The 23,718-nt window shown below is 25.1% G+C and overlaps 1 protein-coding gene and 3 non-coding genes across 4 annotated transcripts; all 4 read right to left on the reverse strand.

Annotated features, from left to right (window-relative positions):
* Nucleotides 1-9,739: 9,739 nt before the first annotated feature.
* LOC101498461 (F-box protein CPR1-like) lies at nt 9,740-11,379 on the reverse strand. Its single transcript, XM_004510857.4, has one exon. It carries the CDS (start codon nt 11,104-11,106, stop codon nt 9,895-9,897), a length of 1,212 nt encoding a protein of 403 aa, XP_004510914.1. The 5' UTR covers nt 11,107-11,379; the 3' UTR covers nt 9,740-9,894.
* Nucleotides 11,380-22,922: 11,543 nt separating this feature from the next.
* On the reverse strand, nt 22,923-23,006 carry LOC113787900 (small nucleolar RNA SNORD24). Its single transcript, XR_003474419.1, has one exon. It is a non-coding gene; the product is annotated as a small nucleolar RNA SNORD24 (small nucleolar RNA).
* Nucleotides 23,007-23,082: 76 nt separating this feature from the next.
* On the reverse strand, nt 23,083-23,161 carry LOC113787915 (small nucleolar RNA R12). Its single transcript, XR_003474434.1, has one exon. It is a non-coding gene; the product is annotated as a small nucleolar RNA R12 (small nucleolar RNA).
* A 134-nt stretch (nt 23,162-23,295) lies between these two features.
* LOC113787843 (small nucleolar RNA snoR1) lies at nt 23,296-23,388 on the reverse strand. Its single transcript, XR_003474365.1, has one exon. It is a non-coding gene; the product is annotated as a small nucleolar RNA snoR1 (small nucleolar RNA).
* Between the last annotated feature and the right edge of the window lie 330 nt (nt 23,389-23,718).

Raw genomic sequence — 23,718 nt, forward strand, 5'->3', positions numbered from 1 at the left:
TATTTTTACTTCAACAATTGTTATAATTTCTTTTGGGGATTATCTAAGGGTAGATGTCATATATATATATATTATTGGGCGGATCATTCTTCAACCCAACCCAAGTGGAACCCACTAAGTTTTAGAATTATTATTATTAAAGAAAAAAAAAAGAAAAAAAAAAAAAGGGAACAAAGTGATTTATTGGACTTGGTCCATGTGAAAGGATTTTTTTGGGGTTGAAATCCATAATAAAATAAAAGTGAACAGTGTCGTGCTTGAACAAGGAAAAAGGAAGAAATAGGAGGCAGCGAGTAACAAGAGAAGAAGAAAAGAAAATTGAATTATGGTGATGGTAATATGTGTGTAACAAACTTGTTCCGTTTGATCTACAATTTTAGTATGTTATTTCTACCATTGAGTTTGTTTTTTTAATATACCGTCTTAGTAGTTTTATGTTATCTAAGAGTTACTTTGGAAATTACTTTAGAATATTCACTTTAGTGGAATGTTGTTTATTATTTGTTTGATTTCCACCTTCTGTGATAGCTATTGTTGATTGATGTTCCTTAGTGTTACTAGAAATACTTTAGTGTACCCATTAATTATTAATGTGAAAGTTTTGTTACGGGATTAAGTCTCGTAGTTTTTATTCTCTCAATTTGAAGAAAGTTTTCTACGTTAAAAATTGTACATGTTTGTCTCATCTTTAATTTTCTTTCAATTATTGTTGTTATGTGGAATTATATTTTCTACTTAGCCATTTATGTGCATAGGATGAGGGGAAAATATTCAGCATTATTGAGATAGTTATATCTAATTTTTCCAATAAAGTGGTCTCAGAGCTCAGTTCGTTTGGTTTGTGCATTTAAATGGAGGAGGAAAATAAAGGTTTGAATATGATTAAACTCAACTATCCTAATTACACACTTTGGAAGACTCTCGTGAAAACTATGTTATACAATAAAAATTTGTATGATCCTATTGAGGGTGACACCGCTGAACCCGAAGATAAATTTGACGTTGACTAGAAGAAGATGAGTAGAAAGGTAGTGGCCTTGATCAGACAGTTGTTGGATCTGAGTGTATATCCACATGTTGAAACTGAAATAAATGCTAACAAGATGTGGGAGAAATTAAAATATTTTTATGAACGAAAGAATGTGCAAAATAAAGCATTCTTGATTCAAAAGTTGATGAATATGAAATACAAAGATGGGGATTCAATGAAAAAGCATTTAAGTATTTTTTAGAATACAATGAATCAATTGACAACAACAAATATTAAATTAGATAGTGAGTTGCAAATGTTGTTATTGTTGAGTTCCTTGCATGATAATTGAGAAGTCTTTGTTGTGATATTGACCAATTCAGCTCCAAGTGGAAAGTTGAAAATGTCAACAATTAAAGAGAACATGTTGAATGAAGAAGCTCGAAGAAAGGAACGTGATTTTATTGGTTCTTCCTCAAAGTCAGAAACACTAGTTACAAAGTCACAGGGGAATCTCGACACTTCCATAGACGCGACAACTTTGAAAGTCGGAGCAAGTCAATAAGCAAGTCGATGACTAGAAAAGAAGTGATATGCTACAATTGTGGTAAAATACGTCACATAAAAAGAAATTACAGGTTCCTTAAGAGAGATCAATCAAGGGAAAAAGATGAAGACAAAGAGAAGAAAAATGATAAAGATACAACATCAGTTGCATTTGTTAGTAATGTCTACATTGTTTGTGATGATAATTCTATAAACCTTGCATGTCAGGATTCAACTTGTATTATTGATTCGGGTGTCTCATATCATCTTACTATTAGCATGATTTCTTCTCATCTTACGATGTTGGTGATTTTCACACAATAAAAATGGGAGATGAAGGAGTATGTAAAATTATTGGCATGTGAGATGTTTTGGTGGAAACTGGGAATGTAAAACTGAAGAATGTTAGAGAAGTTTAATATGAGCAATTACAAACTAGCCAATATTCCACTTGCTACTCATTTTAAGTTGAATTCTAAACAATTTATGTAAGTGAGAAAGACAAAGAAGAGATGAAGAAGGTTTGTTATGCATCCGCAGTTGGTAGTTTGATATATGCTACGGTATGTATGAGTCCAAATATTGCTCATGTAGATGAAGTTGTTAGTCGATTTCTCTATAATCCTGGTAAAGATCATTGGGAATAAGTAAATCTTAGATACCTCGGAGACACTTTTAAAGTGTGTTTATCTTTTGGAGGTGGTGAACGGGTGTTATATGGCTACAAAAATGCAAATACCGCAGATGATTTTGATTCTAGGAAATCCACTTCTGGTTATATGACGACTTTTGTAGAGGGAGTTGTGTCTTGGCAATTAAATTTACAAAAGTGTGTTGCTTTATCTACTAGAATTAGACCTCAAGTAAGATAAGTTTGTGTTATTCTAGCAAGAATCTGAATTTTCATAGAAACTCGAAGCATGTTGAGGTGTGATATCATTGGATTCGATATGCACTGGAAATAAAGTCATTTTTAATTGAAAAGATTCATACCAATTAGAATGATTCAGATGTGATGATGAAGACCTTAAAAAAAGATAGGAGTAGTAAATAGAGAGAGGGAACACAACAATATGAAGAAGAAATAAATAGAGTCGTGCAAACTAGCAAAAGAGATATAAACTTGGTCCCGGTAGTAATAGATGTGTAGCAAACTTGCTCTGTTTGGTCTACAATTTTAATATATTATTTCTACTATTGAATTTATTCTTTTGATATATGGTGATACTAGTTTAGAGTTAATTTGGAATATTCATTTTTGTTAAAGATTGTTTATTATTCTATGATTTCCACCTTTAGATGATAACTATTATTATTGATTGATGTTTCCTAGAGTTACTAGGAAAACTCAAGACCATAGTTTTACTAGACTAAGATCTATGGTTTTTATGATATCACTTTGAAAAAAGTTTTCTATGTTAAAAATATGGTGTGTCTGATAATTAATTTTTTGCTAATTGTTATTGTTGTGTGAAATTTCATCTTCTGCTTTGCATTTATTTGCATAGATGAGAGAAAATTATTTTTGTATTATTGAGATAATTATATTTAGTTTTTCCCAACATTTTTGGAATATGTGTGAGGTGTTGTTTTCATAGGCCTTGAATGTATCGACATTACAAAAATATCTTAATATCTCTTTTGTTAGACATCTTGGTCCGACAATGTGTCTTAAGTTTTTCAGTTTTATCCACAAATATATTTCTAATTGATCACTTTTTTACATAATATTACTAATGAAAGCGATTTGGAAATTTATTTGCAATTTTTGATATATTAAGAGATTATAGTGACAACATTTTACACATTTATGGATTAAAATAATTATTTACTTAGTTATTTTTTTTAATTTTTTTTAAATACGAAATATTTATTTGGTTAATTGATAAGAAATGATATGTATAAGGTTGTGTTTTATATAAAAATAAGAAAATAAATTAATTTTGTTACTTATAAAAAAGTTCATTGTATTGAGTAAACAAAATTAAGTTCATTGTATTTTTCTTATGATAGTATTAACATATCACTGTGTCACATTTAGAATATTTATGTCTTACATTATTTGTCATTTTATAATTATAATAATGATTTATTTTCCATGCTATCGTTATTATTTATGAAAGTAGTTGTCAATAGAGTATTACAATAATCTAGGCATAATGTAAGATAAAAATCATAATATAGATCCTCTATTTTCTATTAAATGTCTCATTTATAGTATATATTTGTCTCAATATTTATCTTTTTATATTACTCCTTCTACTTTAGAATGAACGTTAGTTTAGTAAAAAATGTATCAGAATAAATATTATTTTTAGTTTTTATTATATATTTTTTAAATTATATATCTTCTAATTAATATTATGTATATTATAACTAAGAGAATTATATTCTACTTTATATTTATGATAAAATTAATACTAATAATTAATAAAGATACTAATAATTAATAAAGATAATTTGATAAAATTAATGTTATTTTTCATCTATTTATTGTCATTTCTTAACATGTGTGCAATAAAAAAGAAAGTAAAATTCATGTTAAGTGGATGGAGCAGTAATGAGAAATTAATTATTTTGTTTATACTAATATACCCTTATTTGTTCTTATTTTAAATAATTAAAATTTATTTTATTATTGAAATCAAAACCAATATATTTAAAAAAAAATATTAACAGATTAAATGAGACACTTATAATGAAATGGATGGAGTATTATTTTGCAATGAAATTGATATAAGTAGTCAATTTTTCAAAGATGTTTGAATTACTTTAAAAGAAATAGTATGATAAGAAGATAATATTTATTATCTAGTATATCTATTTATATCTCTCTGTAAAAATATTATTAACAAAACTATAGTTAGTTAATGATACATTGAAATTTGAAAGAAAAAAAAAATCTTTCTACATAAAAGACAATTAAAAATGAATGAACTAGTAAATTTTTGACAGAATTATTAATTAATTTTTTTAGGTTTGACTTGGTCTAAAAATAAAACAAGGACAAAAAATAAAAATAGGACATGGACAAGATACAAGTGTGATTGGGTTCGGGACACCCTCCTCGTCCTATTCTGAAATACATTAACCACAAATGATTATTGTTTTGTTTTACTTTATTATTAATTCCATAATTGCGTATTTACATTTCATTATTATTATTATTATTATTATTATTATTATTATTATTATTATTATTATTATTATAAAATAATATTGGTTTGATATTACTCTTGATTAAAGAGTAAAACTATTAGGTGGTGAAATATCTATGGATTTAATAAGTAGTAGGTTACTTATTTTGATTAAATGATTTGTATTTTGTAAGATAATGTTATGAGTTATGAATTGACAAGTGGTAAGGTGACTTGCTATGAGTTATTTTATTTTATTTTTTTCAAAACTTTTTTTCAAGAATTACTAGTTGACATACTCAGTCTCGTCTTATTTTGTCATGTCTTTAATGAACCTGCAACTAATCGAGTTTGGTCGGGTTAAGGCACATATTATGGCTTAAAAATTGTTCAGATCAAATATTAAAACCAAGTAAGAGACACACCAAATTCGACTTAATCTATCATTTGTACACATCTAACCTGAAAAGACTTGAAAAATAAACTTTAAAGAGGCAGAGGGAGTTTTAATTTATCTCCATCCATAACATAACATTAATCTTTTATCTATCTATTATATATATTTAAAACAGACCCCCGAATGCCACCTAATTATATTTCATCCACCTATTCAAATATTTCCCACATCAGCCAAAAAGCTGATGTGGACCTCTCCTCCTTTCTCCCCTCTCAAACATGCTTTCAATCCTTCATCTCCTGCAATTTTCCTCCTTCACCGACTTCTTTAATCTCTTTAATCCATATTTCTCATCTTCCTTCCACAATTTCTTTAATACCTCCAAAATCTATTTGATAATATTATTTTATAATAAATTTATAAATTATAAATTTATTTTACAATTATTTATAATAAATTTATAACATAAATTATTTTACCATTTTATAATAATTTATAATTTATATTATTATCAAATTATTTTATAAGTTATTTTATAATAAATTTATAAATTTTTCTATAATATTATTAGTCATTTGTAATAATTTATATTATTAGTCATTAAATTCAATGGAAAAAAACCACCTAACCACTCATAAATATCGACATAAATATCTTCATGGACAATTATATTATTCCACTTATGGTGTTCATTTATAATTTCCTTTAATTTATGTCAATCCATTTTTAGTAACATTTTATACAATAAAAATATATATTCTATTTGATAAAAAATACACAAATTTATTTAAAATTATAATATATGAATATATTAAAAATATAATTAACAAAAGTTTACTATAATTATTTATAATAAATTTATAATTTATAAATTATTTTACAATTTGATAATAATTTATAATTTATAAATTATTTTACAATTTGATAATAATTTATAATTTATAACTTATATTATTATCAAATTATTTTATAAGTTATTTTATAATAAATTTATAATAAATTTATAAACTATTTTATAATATTATTTTTTAATATTATTAGTCATTTACCAATGGTAATAATTTATATTATTAGTCATTAAATAAAAAAACCCACCTAATTACTCATAAATATCGACATAAATGTTCTTATGAACAATTATATCATTTCACTTATTGTGAGTAATGATTTTATACGTTAAAAATTAAATTACTCATTAATGTCAATCCATTTTTTTAGTAACACTTTATAAAATAAAAATATATATTCTATTTGACGGAAAATACATAAATTTTTTAAAAATAATCATAAAACACGAATATATGAAAAATTATTAAAAAAGTTACTTCCAATTTTTAAAATCTATCATCTATTATATATATTTAAAATAGACTCCCGATGTCACAACAACTTATTTTTTTTACAAAATTTTCATGAAATATATTCAATAATTTTTTTTTACAATAACTTCTCATGCTCGCAATTAAAACATCATAATAATAAAACAAAAAAATTTAGACTACACTACAATATAATTCAATATTAATATTTTTTTAAAATAAAAAATATTAAATAGTAAATCATATTTATAAATTTTTACATCTTATTTTTGGGTTTGTAGTTTACATTTTATTTCGGCAAATAAATAAAAATACTATTATATGTTGAAAAATAAATTAACAATCAAAGTACAATGAATCAAATAATTATCCTATATAATAAGTTATCATATGAATTTTACAAAATATTTTAAAAATTAAATTAGATGATTGTGATAAACATGATTTTTCCTCATTTTAAATTTCCTAATCATATTCAATTATTACAAATCAATAAAGTAATATTATAAGATAACTATATTTATAATACATAAAATATTACTTATAAAACTTATAAAATTATTTTACAATTTGATAATAATTTATAATTTATAATATTATCAAATTATTTTATAAGTTATTTTATAATAAATTTATAAACTATTTTATAATATTATTTTATAATATTATTTTATAATATTATTAGTCATTTACCAATGGTAATAATTTATATTATAGGCATTAAATTCAATAAAAAAAACCATCTAATCACTCATAAATATCGACATAAATATTCTTTATTTAATCTTACTTTTATGAACAATTATATTATGAGTAATGATTTTATACGTTAAAAATTAAATTTTTCATTAATGTCAATCCATTTTTTTAGTAACATTTTATAAAATAAATATATATTCTCTATTTGACAGAAAATACATAAATTTATTAAAAATAATCATAAAATACGAATATGTGAAAAATTATTAAAACGTTACCTCTAATTATTAAAATCTACTATCTACTATATATATTTAAAATAGACTCTGATGCCACAATAACTTATTTTTTTTTTATAAACTTTTGATGAAATATATTCAATAATTTTTTTTTACAACAACTTCTCATGCTCGCAATTAAAATATCATAATAATAAAACAAATAAATTTAGACTACGCTACAATATAATTCAACATTAACATTTTTTAAAATAAAAAATATTAAATAGTAAATCATATTTATAAATTTTTACATCTTATTTTGGGTTTGTATGTTACATTTTATTTCGTCAAATAAATACAAATACCATTATATGTTGAAAAATAAATTAACAATCAAAGTACAATGAGTCAAACAATTATCCTATATAATAAGTTATCATACGAATTTTATAAAATATTTTAAAAATTAAATTAGATTATTGTAATAAACATGATTTTCCTTCATTTTAATTTTCCTAATCATATTCAATTATTACAAATCAATAAAATAATATTATAAGATAACTATATTTATAATACATAAAATATTACTTATAAACTTTATAAAATTAATTAATTAATATCCGCGCAGCGCGCGGACCATAATTTAGTTATATATTATAAAGCAAAAAAATCTAAATAAGGAAATTTTTTTTTCTTTTTATTTCATTAATAATAATAATAATATTAGTAAAATTGGTGAGTTCCAATTGAGGAGTGAGCCCACCCAACAATTTTCACGTGTCACTCTTATGTACATTCAAATTTCTTCTCATTTCAACTCTTTTATTTTTTTAACTTCAATTCAAATAAATAATAATAATTAAAATATACTAATTTTTCAAATTTTCATAGGATCATTTTTGTCGTAAAATTTCCAAGTAGGTATAGTCATATTTTCTATAACATATTTGTAATTATATCATAAAAAAAATATTTTTTTTATTGTTTTGGTATGTTTAAAAAGTCAAAAAATGACAAATAAAAAGAAACAAAGGGAGTATAAAGCAAGATTAATTTTTTTTTTATTACAAAAAAGCAATGTTAATATATAATAAAAAATTTCGAGTGTGTACTCATAGTGATTTTAATCCAGTCCATTTCATATTTAATATTTTAATTAAAAAAAAACAGTAATCTAACATATATCAAATATACATTTATATAAATGAATCAACGTAGCTAAATATATTATTTATATATTTAATATTTAATATTGGTCTAACGCTATAAAAACAAACATTAAATTTGTAGGTCGTGGATTCGATCGTTACAAATGTCGTTGGAAGAAAGTAAATATAAATAATCGTACTTGAACTTGTACCGATAATTTGAAAAATACCCGTACTTAGACCAATACCTTCGTGTGTATCAATCTGAATCCCTCCAAAACCCTAATCACTTCAAAATCTGCGTTCAAAATCTCCCAAAGAAAAGGGCATAGAGTAATCAAATGAGAAATAGTTATAACCAAGAACCGGAAACACGCATAAATAACTTTTAAGTGATCCTTAGTAGGTAAATGAAGATTATCCATACAATCCTGCTTTCAACTATTTTCAACGTCAAAAGATTATCTATACCAAAGTCTCAGTTGTAAGATTGCAGGTGGTCTAAAAATTCACATCAAACCATTATACCATATTTTATGCTTTTTTTTTTTATAAGAAATTATTGGTAAATTTCTTTTAAAAAAATTGAGAAAGAATTTTTTATATTAATCAAAGTGGACATTAATAACCTTGATGTTACAATACTAAGCTCTTACCAATGGACTAACACATCAAATATTGGTAAGTTAATCGTTAATAATGTCAATTTTTCTGAAATTGAATCCTAGACATCATCTTATAACTCATTTTTTATCTTTCAATTCACCATACTTAAAACATCAAACACTTTGCTTAACTGTTGAAGAACTCCAACCAAAGTGTGACAAATAGAGAGAGTTTTAATTGAAAACCGGTTCCAACAGGAACAATTGTATTGGTTTTTTTCTGATCGTTTTCCTGGTTTTTTTTTTTCGTTTATTTATCTTTTTGTATTGTATGAATAATTTTTAAACATTTTTGCACAAGAATACACAATGGCTTATAACTGAATATGGATTATCAAGATTTGAAATACCTATTTTAACTAGTAATGTGATTAAACCAAATAATGTCAATGACATCTTATATGATTTTTTATACATCATTGTAACTTAAATGGAAATAAAAAAAATCTAGAGCTGATGAGAAGAACAACAAAATTTAAATAGGATGCATACAAAAACATTGCCTTCCATAAATCAATTTTCAACTGTTATAGCTTATTGAAAGAAGCTGCTAGATTATAACAGGCAACAAATATAATTTGGTACTGCAAAAAATTACCAACAAAGGAATACAAAGTTAAATAAAAGTCACAAATTTGAAGATCATTCAATAATTGAATACGAATTTGTTGTTTATTCATTGAAGATAAATATTACATACGCAAATGAAACATTACCAAATAACATTCCTTCAATTGGGACTACAAAATCTAATAACCATATCCCTAAATCTCTTGGGACTACAAAAACTTAATTATTCATTCCTTCAATTGGAAGAAGAATTTCCTTGTAGGTTATGACCTGTGGCACATAAATCTCTATTTCCTCAAATCTTTGGGTACTTAAATCAAACTGGACTAGATCATTGTCTTTTGTAGTGAAGAATAAATAACTCCTCTTCCCTGATCCAATAGGACGCCTAATATAAGTTAAGGGTCCGACAATGAAGAGTTTAGTCCAAGATTCCTGAACACCAAGTTCACCCAAAATCCATATATGAAAATATTTAGTTTCGTCATAGCTACATATGAAAGCAGCAGACCCATTCAACACCATAAGATCAAATTCGATCCAATAGTTATATATCGTATCTGATTCTAAGGGTAAATTTGTTGCATAGAATTTCTCATTGCTAAAGTCAAAAGTTAACATATTCCTTTCAAACCCCAGCCAATGACTCAATTCATTCAAGTTCACGAGAGACCTACCTGGCCAAGGAACAGGCATATCGACCACATCGAGCTTCTTCCAAGAGTTACTTTTGAGACTATATATCTCCCAGAAAGGGTCATACATCTCTACTACTCGTCCCTCCCATAAACTTTCATCACCATATATATCACAAAATTCCCAAAAAGTGCTATTCTTCTCAGGCACATAAACCCAATTACCTTCAAAGTCTTCAGGATATTGGGCATACCGAATCAGCTTATAGTCATCTCTAACACGATCATAACCAAATGCCTCAGGACGATGATTAAACTCAATGTCATCATATGGTTGAAGGCTATGAGGAATGATCTTAAACTCCCCGGTAGCAGGGTTCCAGAATATAGTTGTTGAGTCATTGTCAGTACCTTCTTGGTGGAGACAAAGAATGCCATTAACACTAGCAGAACCCAAAATTTCAATATGTGAATCATTCTCTTGAAAAGGAGATGGCCAGTCTAATCTTACCATATCCTCAAACTTATCACTAGAAAGCGTGTACATCGTGTTGTGATTGCCAAAGGCAATCGTCCGTGTCCTTTCCTTTAGGAGGAGACACGTCATGTTGTCTTCGTCCTCATCATGGTTGGATATGAAATTGGTGCGGAACATGTTCATGAAATCAGGGTTTTGGAATAAAAGAGACCATGATTTTTGAACACATGTGAATCGATTGAGGGATTTAATAGACAATTTGGACAATATAGAGAGAGCAAGGTCGTTGGGTATGTGGGAGGTTTTTACAACAGCCATGAATTGAAATTGCTATCTCCCTCGACTTGAGAACAATGCAGCACAAATAGTGAAATTAGTTGAGTTGAGGATGAGCAAAGCAAATGTTCCGAACTGTGATATATATATTTTTATTCTTCCAAGCTTTTCCATTTTTGGTATATCTATATTTCAAGAGTAAATCGATAAATTTGTCATTGAAATTGTAAGTGTTGGTTCAATTAATCATCAAATTTTGTAAAGTGACAAATACAACATCGAATTGTAAAATATCAATAAAATAGTTCTTCCGTAAACTTTTATGAAATATTTAAATTTCATAGGAAAATTACTTCACGTTGTGATGACATTGATATGAAATCAACACTCATGAATCTAGTATTTAATTAACATGTCAGATTTTGATTACTATTTTACAATTTCAAGATTAATTTGACTGACATTTATATATTAAAGAATCAATTTACCTATTCACTCTTAAATCAATTATTTACTTTCTAATTAACTTGTGGTTATCACTATATATATTTATATAAATATCAAAATTAGAAAAGAAAAAAAATCAACATGCATGACCTTAAAAAGAAGTGGGTTGGTTGATAAGTTGATACATTGAATCAACACTGTCAAGTCATCAATTTATATATACTTTATACATGAAAGATACTAAGTTTTGGTATATATAGTATTTTTTTTTTACTTTTTATTTAAAATATTCTATTTATAATTTTTTTAGTTCTTTCTATTTATAACCTGTTACTAAATAAAAAAATATACTAAATCAAATAACTGATTATTTCCATTTTTTTATTTTTGATATATATTTTCTAATTGTATTGTGGAATATTTATTTCCTTAGATTGATAAGAAATTATATATATAAAAGTTTGTGTTACATAAAACAAGAAAATAATTAACTTTGATGTTTTACGAGGTTCATTGTATTTTTCCTATATACTATTGACTTATCTTTCTGTCCCACATCTGGAATATAGTTGTCTCTCACATTATTTGTTATTTTATAATAATAATAATAATAATAATAATAATAATAATAATAATAATAATAATAATAATAATAATTTATTCTATTTTGTATTTAAGATACGGAGAAACACATCAATAGTTAATAAAAATAATTTAATAAAATTATTATTATTTTTATTTTATTTATTGTTATTTTTAATGTATAAAATAAGAAAAACAACAATCATTGTGAGGCACATGAAATACGAATAAAATTTTAATGATTTATTTCCACTTATTATATATCAATCAATCTAACTACTCCTTTAACTATTACTAATAAAGATTTTTTATTAATTAAAACTTAATTTATTATTGAAATCAACACTATTAACCATTTATTTTTATGAATTATGCGCAACTGAAATGAGATATTAGTGTTTTAGTTGAGGATGTGAGGAAGTTTGGTGTAGATATTGGTTTAAAACTTAAAGGTTCTAAAAACGATTTGATTAAAAAAATGGCTAACATGGTGAGGGATTTTGTTGGTACATCGCTAAGATCATTGCCCAATTTTGTTGTTAGATGGTTCAAAACCATTTCGTAAATATTAGGTTGATTTTGATGGGTATCATGACTCATGAGTTTGAGGGTATGTTTTCAAGGAGACAAAAAAGGGTCTTTATATAAGGAGCTGTCTACTAAGTCTCCAGAACAATTTGGAGCATTCTGTGTAAATAATGCAATTCTTAGTATCATGGTGGATAAGGTGAGAATTGGAAGAAGTGGAAGAGTTAGATGGTTTTTTTTAACCATTTTGATAATCACTTTAAATCAAAAGGGTTTGATAGTCGTGGTGTGGAAAAGATGAGGTTAACGAGACAGAAAAATTCACACAAAAATTTTAGTCTCGAGAAAGTTATAAATATTGATTCAATTGTTGGATCGTCAAAATTTATATTTATAATTTATAATAAATCTAATTTATTAAAATTGAATTGTCTAATCGTTAAAAATAAAAATTCTAAATAAGTCTATTTAGTTAAGATTAAATTGGTGGATCGTCTGATCATCGAAATTAGAATTTCTAAGTCATATTGAATTTAATTTCAATAATCTGACGATTCAATCTTCGCTAATTAGAATGGCTATGACTTAAAATTTATATTTCAATGATTCATTGATTAAATCTTATTTAATTAGATTAATTAACACATCAAAATTTAAATTTCAACCATCCAATCAAGTAACATAGCATCACCCTCTCAAAAACTACTTTAGTGTGTGTTTATAGTTCTGAAACTATTTTGAACTAGAGTATAACCCGCACGTGTGGGATATATAGACTTTACCGTATTAATAGTATTGTGAATAAGATTTTAGAATTTCAACTATAATATAATTTATTCATTTTGTTTGTAGAGTATTTTTTCCAAGTGAGTTTATTTGAGTAATTATTAAATATGAGTTGACAAACACACATGTGAGAATATGTAAAATGTTTTGCATAGTGAAGATCATCCTACAAACAAAATTCATAAATTATATTTAGTGATAAAAATCTTAAGTATTTTAATAAATATTAATATATGTAATTATCTACCGCAAAATCAGATTAGTCATGCTATTTTTTTGTGTTGTCAAATTTAAATTTATTGTCAAAATATTTTTAAAAAAATATAAAAATGATTTTGTCTTTTGATATTCATTTCATTATAACCTTGTCAAAGAAATGACAAATCTAAATTCTAATATTTTGAGTATGAGACTTTTATACAACATGACTTGAGAATTTTCACAAACAACTCGTATGTACGGTTGAGTAGAGGTAAAACAGATGTAGAAATTTAAAATTGGTAGTATTTTTACAAAAAATTGACAATATAAAACATCTTCGTAAAAAAACGACAATTAATTTTTTAATCTAAATATTAAACATTATTCTTTTATCTATAAATAATAAATAGTTTTCTCCCAAAAACACAATAATAACACTCATATAAAATTCTAGAGAGGTGTTCATCCAAGTTTTTTATGTCAAAACGGATATTCATCCAAGTTCCACATCAAGTTGCATATAGAAAAAAGTAGAGAGGTGTTATAAATATAGATAGTTTAAGTTTTATTCATTACATCAATTCTAGTCCTTTATGTGTAACGGGGAGTGAGGGTGTGCTTCCATTTATGTGAACATTTTTATTTGAAGATTTTTCCAACAATTGCATCAGAGTGAATCTTCTAATCAAAGGTGGAAGAGAAGTAGTGTGTCGTACCATTTGTTTGATGCACAATCCAAGACTATACGAAGAAAAATTGAGACTTTAGATGAAGAGAGGATATATTGTGTCAAAGTGCGTTCAAAATTTCACATTGAGGCAAGATTATGTGAAAAAATGTGAGCCTTTTGATGAAGAGAATGTATATTGTTCTAAAGTGAGTATTCATCTAAGTCTCACATCAAAGATAGTGAAAAAAAAAGAAGTAGAGAATTATAGTAAATATAGATAGTTAGTTTAAGATTTATTCATCACAACAATTCTAGTCTTTTTTGTGTAATTAGGACTTAGATAAATGTGTGTCATGAAAGTATTTTCTCTTGTGGAGATTTTCCTAACATATTTTCCTCCTCATTAAGTTGCTTGTTGGGAATATTTTTTTTTGGGAGATTAAGAGAAGAAATGGATTTGTAGAGTAAATTGGTTTGTGGTTTGAATATAATGAGTTTATATGTGTAGAAATGTGCTTATTTAAGGACTAGTTTTCATGAAAAGTTATAGTAAGATTAACGATGTATGCTTGATTTTAAGTAAAATGATCTTATTTAAGTTTAGTATGTTGTTAATTAATACAAGTTTGGATTCAAGTTTTGGATGAGAGGAATGGTAGGAAGTGAGAAAAATGCATATATTCAAGTCGGGAAGTAACGTCTTAAAGGATGATCTTTGTTTTTTTTTTTTTTTTTTTAGATTTTTATTTATTTTTAATATATTATTATTATTAGAAGGAACATTGTTAACTTATCTTGTTGGATCCCTGGAACAATACTAATAAGAATATTAAGAAACCTCCTATTTAAGGTTCATTCCGTCAAATATGAAACATGTTATTCTTATGTATATTTGTTGAGAAAATTTCGCTCAGAACAAAAGACTATCTCAAGTGTTCTCTTGCCTACACACTTGCTTTTAGATGAGACGATTTATTTATAGAAAAATAATTTGTTTTCTTCTAAAAATTATTAATACTTCACAATTCTAATAATCTTTAAAAATTCCAATTTCATTATTCTAAGCTGAATGAATGTACATATCTCATTAATGATCAAATCTATAAGACTTTGAAATATAGTTGCTTGTTGGGAATATTTTTTTTTGGGAGATTAAGAGAAGAAATGGATTTGTAGAGTAAATTGGTTTGTGGTTTGAATATAATGAGTTTATATGTGTAGAAATGTGCTTATTTAAGGACTAGTTTTCATGAAAAGTTATAGTAAGATTAACGATGTATGCTTGATTTTAAGTAAAATGATCTTATTTAAGTTTAGTATGTTGTTAATTAATACAAGTTTGGATTCAAGTTTTGGATGAGAGGAATGGTAGGAAGTGAGAAAAATGCATATATTCAAGTCGGGAAGTAACGTCTTAAAGGATGATCTTTGTTTTTTTTTTTTTTTTTTTAGATTTTTATTTATTTTTAATATATTATTATTATTAGAAGGAACATTATTAACTTATCTTGTTGGATCCCTGGAACAATACTAATAAGAATATTAAGAAACCTCCTATTTAAGGTTCATTCCGTCAAATATGAAACATGTTATTCTTATGTATATTTGTTGAGAAAATTTCGCTCAGAACAAAAGACTATCTCAAGTGTTCTCTTGCCTACACACTTGCTTTTAGATGAGACGATTTATTTATAGAAAAATAATTTGTTTTCTTCTAAAAATTATTAATACTTCACAATTCTAATAATCTTTAAAAATTCCAATTTCATTATTCTAAGCTGAATGAATGTACATATCTCATTAATGATCAAATCTATAAGACTTTGAAATATATTCATCATCCTTTTCCAAACATTGGAATTCCACACTTTAAAAATTTTCATTGGATTCTATTATTATTTCTAAGTACATACTACAAATACAATCATGTATTATTAATGACACAAAGCTTCTTTACGAACTTAAAAACTATTTAGATACTAGATCTTGAATCTATGGAAGCATAAAAACATATATATGTAAAGTAATATATTTTACTATTTAAAAAAATATATATTTATTTAAAAATTTAAACTAAAATATATTTAGAATTAACCAAGAAAATAATTTTGTAATCATAACTACTAAAAAAAACAAAACAAAAAATCAAACTAATCAGATATATGTAACTAAAAGTGTAGCCTAGTAGTATAAATTATAATGTTAATGAGGCAATAAGAAGGAAGTCTAGAACTTGATCCTTGCTTCTAACATTTTTTCTATCCTCTGACAAATTAACTACTAATTGTTTTTCTCACTTTTGTTACACGATTTTAGAACACCGGTCTTAAGAGAGAATAATTACTTTCAATTTCAATAAATTGATGCATTTATCATTATTTGAAATGCAAAGTGAAAGATACTGCCCTGAGAATAATGCAAATAGTGTTAAGTAGATTATACAATGGAAAAATATCAATTAATATTACATTTAAAATTGAAATAGTACAGACAAAAAAGAAAAAAAGGAATTGAAAAAGTAGTTCATTTTGAGACAATGTTTAAATTACTCATTGCGGCTTGTTGTACACACAATAAAACATTTAAATTTTCTATTAAAAATTATAACACCAAATTCCAAAACCACTAATCTTTACAGAAGAGATCTAAAAAATAAGAAGAATCCAGATCCATTAACTTCTAACCATTTTTACATTTAATTGAAAGATTTATGTATGTTGAAACTTAATTGCACACATGTTACAGAGGCAACGACTGATCAATTACTACTTTATGCAATCACTATAAATTAAATCAAATCCAATATTCCAATTGCAATACCTTCAAATTAAGAGTAAAACAATCTACATATGAAAGATATTTTATCATTAATTTAGATGGATTTGTTTTTTACATCAATTTAGGTGGATTCATTACACAAACTACAAATATGGCTTAAATATAAGAAAAATACTAAGAGTGTCCTCTAAGGATGTTTTTTTTAAGTTAAAAATTTATCGAAAAGAAAATCATAAATAAAATTGGGGGGAGATAGACCTAACTAGGGAAAAAATATGACAATTTTTTTTCAAATGATATAGGTTTTTCAAATGATGTAGGTTTTTCATCCTTCGGAAAAAAATTATATACTATAGTTTTATTCTGTGTATTATTATTAACTTTTGTCCTAAAAATTACCTTCGTAGAGGCTTTTTATTGGCTATAGACCGACATTTTTTGCTAGCATATGTATCTTTAAACAACCCTAAATACCTCAATATCACCAAATCATCACTACAACAATTAGTGAATTTAACTAGGGCCAAAAGCCCTAAGAAAGACAAAAAATCATGGGAAAAGGAAAACTTGCGAGGCCAAGGCCCTTAGGTATGCTGATGGTCGAAAATCATTCATAGAATTTTAAAAGGGGAATCATACTTAAGGTCAAAATCCTCGCAAGTGACCTAGGGCCAGAGGCCACACATGATAGTTATGGACAAGACCCTCACAAATGTTACGTAACAGGAACACACACATGGTTGTGGCCCTAGCTAATTACTGTCAGCAAAAGTTTCCTAAGGCTCAAGCACTCATTGATTGTAGTCAACAAACCGTTTCCTAGGGATGTGACCCTCGTAGAATAAATGTGTCAGTCATATTTCGAGGGTTTTGGCCCTGATAGATTAAAGATGTCAATATTTTCCTAGGGCTCTAACTGTTGCAGATTAAAAGTGTCAGTATTTTCTTAGGGCACTGACGTTCACTAATAATAGGTATAAGACCATTTCCTTGAACAATGGCCCTAACAAATAATCACAAAATTAAAAAAAAAAATTGATATTCATAATAAAATTATCAATTATATAATTTTATTTATTAAAATTTATTTGTTTTAAATGATTTATTATTTATTTTAAATTTAATTATTTCATTATAATTAAATAAATTTATATAAATTTTATTAAATTTTTATTTTCAAATTTAATACATTTAAAATTATTTTTATTTTAATACACTTAAAATCATTTACTATTTATATTTTGAATCAATTTAATATATTTTAATGAATTTAATATATTTTAATCAATTTAATATAATTTAAATTCGAATTTAATTTTTTTAAATGATTAATGAGAAGAAAATAAATTTGAAAATGAAGATAAATATAATAAAAACTTTAAATAATATCCAAATATTCATAACAAAATTTAATGTCCCAATAAAAAAAATTAATTATCTCCATAATAATCTATATTTCCACCCTCATTCTGATTGTTGCTGAAATTTAACATATCATTTAATGAAATTATCATGAACAAGATTCAAGGTATTGAGACTAAAACCAATTACCATAAAGTCTTTAGGATATTCAACACTCTGCATCAACTTATAGTCACATCTAACATGATCATAACCAAATTCCTTAGGACGATCGTTAAACTCAATGTCCTCGTATGGTTGAAGGCTAAGAAGAATGATCTTAAACTCGGTTCCAAAATACAATTGTTGGTTCATAGTTATTGTGTTTGTAGAGACAAAGAATACTATTAATACTAAAAGAACCCAAAGTGTCAATATATGAGTGTGTACAACACATTGTGTTTGTCAAAAGGATCCTCTATGACCTTTCCTTTAAAAGGATACATGTTATGTTGTCGTCTTCATCATCATGTTTAGATATGAATAAAGTTATTTGAAATATAATATTTTTCTCTGTTTCTCCTTTTCTTTCTTTTTTTTCTTTTCTTTTTTTCGAGTGATCATAATATCATATTATAAGTGGCATTCATTGACTATCATATTAAGGGTGTAACAGTTTTCTACGGTTCAGTAGAAATTCGATACAGTTTGCCTGAGCTATTTTATCCTAGGGATTTTGTGGTTGATAGTCTGCACAATTTGGGCACCAAACGTCTTAAAGAGAGCGATCTAGTTCGCAAATCAACCCAGTAACATATTTAGTGGCATAAATTTATTTTGAAACTCAAAAAACAACGTGTTTAGGATATGAAAAATTGCAGAACTTCAAAAGAATTTTGGAACAAAAGAGCCATGATTTTTTAACACCTCAGAATCGTTAGAAGGATTTTTCAGAGGCAATTTGGAAAGTATATGTTAAATATGTGCGAAGTACTTACTTGCTTATTTGTTATTGCAGCAGCCATGAAGAATAATTATTTTCTCAAGGATTATAATGGATTCGTGAATATGTCGATGTTTTTATAATTATTTTTAAATGTATTAAAATTATAATAATATCTAAATATATTTTTTATTAGTTATTTTTGTGCTAAAATTTGTCATTAGTTTGTCGGTTAAATCTACAAATATATTTTTTATTGATCAATTTTATTCCATAAAATTGTTAACTAAAGAGATGTTCCACATAAATTTTGAAAACATTGATATAGATTTTGTATGAATTTATTTGATAATATCATGATGAAATATTAATGACACAAAACACTTGTTTAATTTTCACTTCAATGACTATTTTATAATTATATTAATAATATTATTATTAATTTTATTTTGATTATTTGATATTTTAATTTTAATTATTAAAATTATTTAATTTTAAATGATTAAAATACTCATATCATGTACATATTTATTTTATTTTATTTTTCATGAAAAACTAATCTATCATGTTTTTTATATAAAAAGACTAATGTATTCTTTTTCTTAAAGAAGATTTATGTATTTTTCATAAATAAATTATGTTTAAGTAAATATTATCTTGTTTAGAGTTTAGAGTTTAAGATTTAGTAAATATTATCTTAGTGAGACTTTTCCATTTTTTTACAATACTTCACATATAACTTTTTTTATACTTGATATTAAAATAAAAATGATTAGTTTAATAGATTAATGAAAAATTGTAACCAGTCAATATAAAATATATTTGGTCTTAAATATTTGATTTGTCACTATAAAGTCATGTTTCTTTCATTTTCGTTCTTATACGTTTGTTTTGATTTAAATCCTGTAAGTTTAATTTAGCGTAGTACACATCTACATAAATCAACAAAATCTATATTTTGGAAGACCAAACATGTTTCTATTGAAAATAAATGAAATATTAGAAAGAAAAGTATTTCACAAATGAGTCTTAACAATGAAAAGCCCCAAATTAACAATCATGTCAACACATTGATTATCTTCTCCAAAATATATGAGATAATAAATCTCATTCTTTGAACCATCTCAAGACAATTAAATTATCTATTTCTAATAGACCAAGAAACAAGAATATGATTCTTGGAAGTCATATTTGTCAATTGAGATTTAGAATCAATCCATAGAAAGTGTCACCCATTCTTGTATGTTGTTTCAATAAGAACCATAACTGTCATAAGCTCATCATGCAACGCAGTTGTAATTCTCAAATTCAAAACGAAACAACCTATGGAAGCAGCATAGTTGTTCCTAAATATACCTCAACAAGCAGTAGAATTATGACAACAAGAAACAGTTCAATCAGTGTTACATTTAATCCAATAATCTTTGGGAGGATTGCAAATCACTTCCTTGATGTTAGAAGCCTTAGGATGATGAGTTTTAACCTAAAAGGACATGAGAATTTGAAATTCTTGCATATAAATTATAGATTGTGCTAGAAGTGTGATTGTCAAATAAAGATACATTAACAATAATTATGATGATGTTAATGTGAAAACCAAGACTCTTTTGACTTTAAAACGGGTTTGATTTCTACAATACTAAATAGTATCAATAGTAAAGCGAATTGTTGCCCAAAAAGGCTAAAGTTAGTAATTAATTTGTTATGTTAGTATTTTGTTCCTCACCTAAGTTTGAACTTGAGTCCTCCACTTCTTTAACCCTTACCTCAAACCAATCAAGTTACTCACCCACCCGTAATCAATAATAAGCTTCTTTAAAGCAAAAAAAACACCCCAATTTATTTAATCTCAAACCCCGATGATCCTCGCAATCAAAATTAGGAATAGTAACATTTGTCAATAAGGCAACCAACTATCGATAATTATGTAAAATAATAGAATGAATTTTTCAATTATCGTCTTGACTGAAATGATTGACAATCGCTCATTAATGAAATTGCATATCGTTATTAATTATTTATTTAATGAATATTATTTAAATTTTATTTTGACAGTGGTGCTATTGTGTTTATTGCGAAGAGTTGTTGTTTGTATGCGTCAAGTCAAACACTACCCAACATCAAGTTAGTATTTAGTGCATTTTAAATATAGATTAGTAGTTTATATAATTATAATTAAAAAAATATATATATGGTTATAAAATATTTTTAGACTTAATATTTAATTTTTGAATGTAGAATATATTATTTTTAAAATTGGGTATAATATTACTTTTAAACTTTAATATTAGTAAGATTTGTTAAAAAAAGTACTAGTAAAATATTTAATTTGTGAAATTTATACTAAAATTAAAATGAAGTTATTTTTTAAAATGTTGATGACGTGTAATTTTTTTATTATAGTTATTTTTGGTATTATGATTTATTATGTTAGTAAAATAGAATTTTATTAAGAAATTGTAATTTTTTTAGCAACAAAATAATACTTATGAAAAAAATTATAATAATGATCTAATTATAAAATATGTAATATTATAAATATAAATTATTTTTATATTATTTTTAAAATACATAAAAAGTTCATCATTCAAAATGTTAGTAGATTTGTCCAAAAAAAAATTAAAAGTTATGTTGTTTACTTAATATTTGATAAATAAAAATATGAAACAAATGTAAAACTTATTGATTTTAAATTAACTATTTAAAAAAAATATATTATTAAAATTAATGATATTAATATTTGTTTTTAGTCATTAGACCGAGTTATAGTTGTGTTCGTACAAAAATTTATATACTTTTACCTTCTTTATTTTTGTTTATAAGGACTTATTTTATGAAAAAGTTCATTAAACAAATTTTTGAAAAAGTTTATAAAAAAGTTCTCTATTTTTAATTTATATATATATATATATATATATATATTCTCTATTATTATTTATTATATTGTTTGTAAATGCTCCCTTAATTTACATATAAAGTATGTCATAATTTATTATTTAGTAATTTGTAGATATTAATAAAAAAAATAATGCTTTTGAAAAATAAAATAATTTATATATAAAACATCGACTATTGGTGGTGTACTTAAAACAAATTGTAATTTCAAATCATGTTGGCTCTAATATATTTAAACAATATTTGCTATATTTATATTTGATTTGAATGAATTTATTATACATTATTATTTAATTAATGTTTTATTTTATTTAGTAGTAATAATTTAATTAATATTAAGATTATATTTTTATTTTTATATATAATATTTATTTTAATTTTAATTTTAAAATTATATTAATATTATTTTTTTAAATATAATATTATTTTTTAATATTAAATTCAAATTTTATAAAATTAATTTTTTTTAATAATGTCAGGCATATTTTATGGCCAGTTTTGGCCGCCACAAGCAGTTTTGGCCGCCACAAATCAAAGTAAGCAGTTTTGGCCGCCACAAATCACAAGTAGCAGTTTTGGCTACCACAAAGATATAAATCACAGTTAATTCTACATGTAGAATGTTATCAATTGTTATATCTCACAACTGAATCAATACACAATACAAGCAAAAATGTGTAATAAGGAAGCCTCAGAGATCTTGGTGGTTAAGAATCATCAAATGAAGGAATCTCCATCAAGAGTAGCAAATATTGTATAGCATCACAGGCTCAATCCTCAAAACACTAAAATTTAGATAAAATATTATAAAATACAGTTAAACATACAAACAAAAGTTTGTCCATGATGTGGTCAGAAGTAGCTGATTTTAATATCATATATGAATAATATCAATGATATTCCGTCAAATTTATCATCCTTCAACATCATATAAGAAATAGTAAAATTAAAAATACAATATAATTGTATATTGTATTCAAACAAAACATAAATATTGCGTAATGATAAGAGCAGACAAATTATTCAGAACAAAATAAAAATGAAAAAATTGGAATAAAAGGGCTCAGAGAGTTGCTTTATGTGCTCAACAATGAATCTTACGATTCATCTCATACAAGAGGTGTCAGAATATACAGCACTCATCATCATCACCATTTTTCAAACAGAAATTAGACAAAAACTAAAATGAATTTTGAATGAAAAAATAAAACGGAAAATGGCTGCCGCTACAACTATGAAACTGAATGCGTATTGGATTTTGAAAAGTTCAAATAGGCTTGCGGCTTTTATAGAGTTTTTGTTAGGGTTATTTTTAGTTTAGAAAATACGCTATACGTTTTGGGCTTTTACAGGCCGGGTCTTATTGTTAAAAAAAGGATCGCAAATTATTTTTGAAAATTTTAGCACGTACCCTCGCTGTTGTACCCATACATCTAAAATATTTTTAAGATATCAATTTTATTCTTGAAATATTTTACTATTT

Source organism: Cicer arietinum, chromosome 7, assembly GCF_000331145.2.
Source record: "Cicer arietinum cultivar CDC Frontier isolate Library 1 chromosome 7, Cicar.CDCFrontier_v2.0, whole genome shotgun sequence".
Lineage (NCBI taxonomy): Eukaryota > Viridiplantae > Streptophyta > Magnoliopsida > Fabales > Fabaceae > Cicer > Cicer arietinum.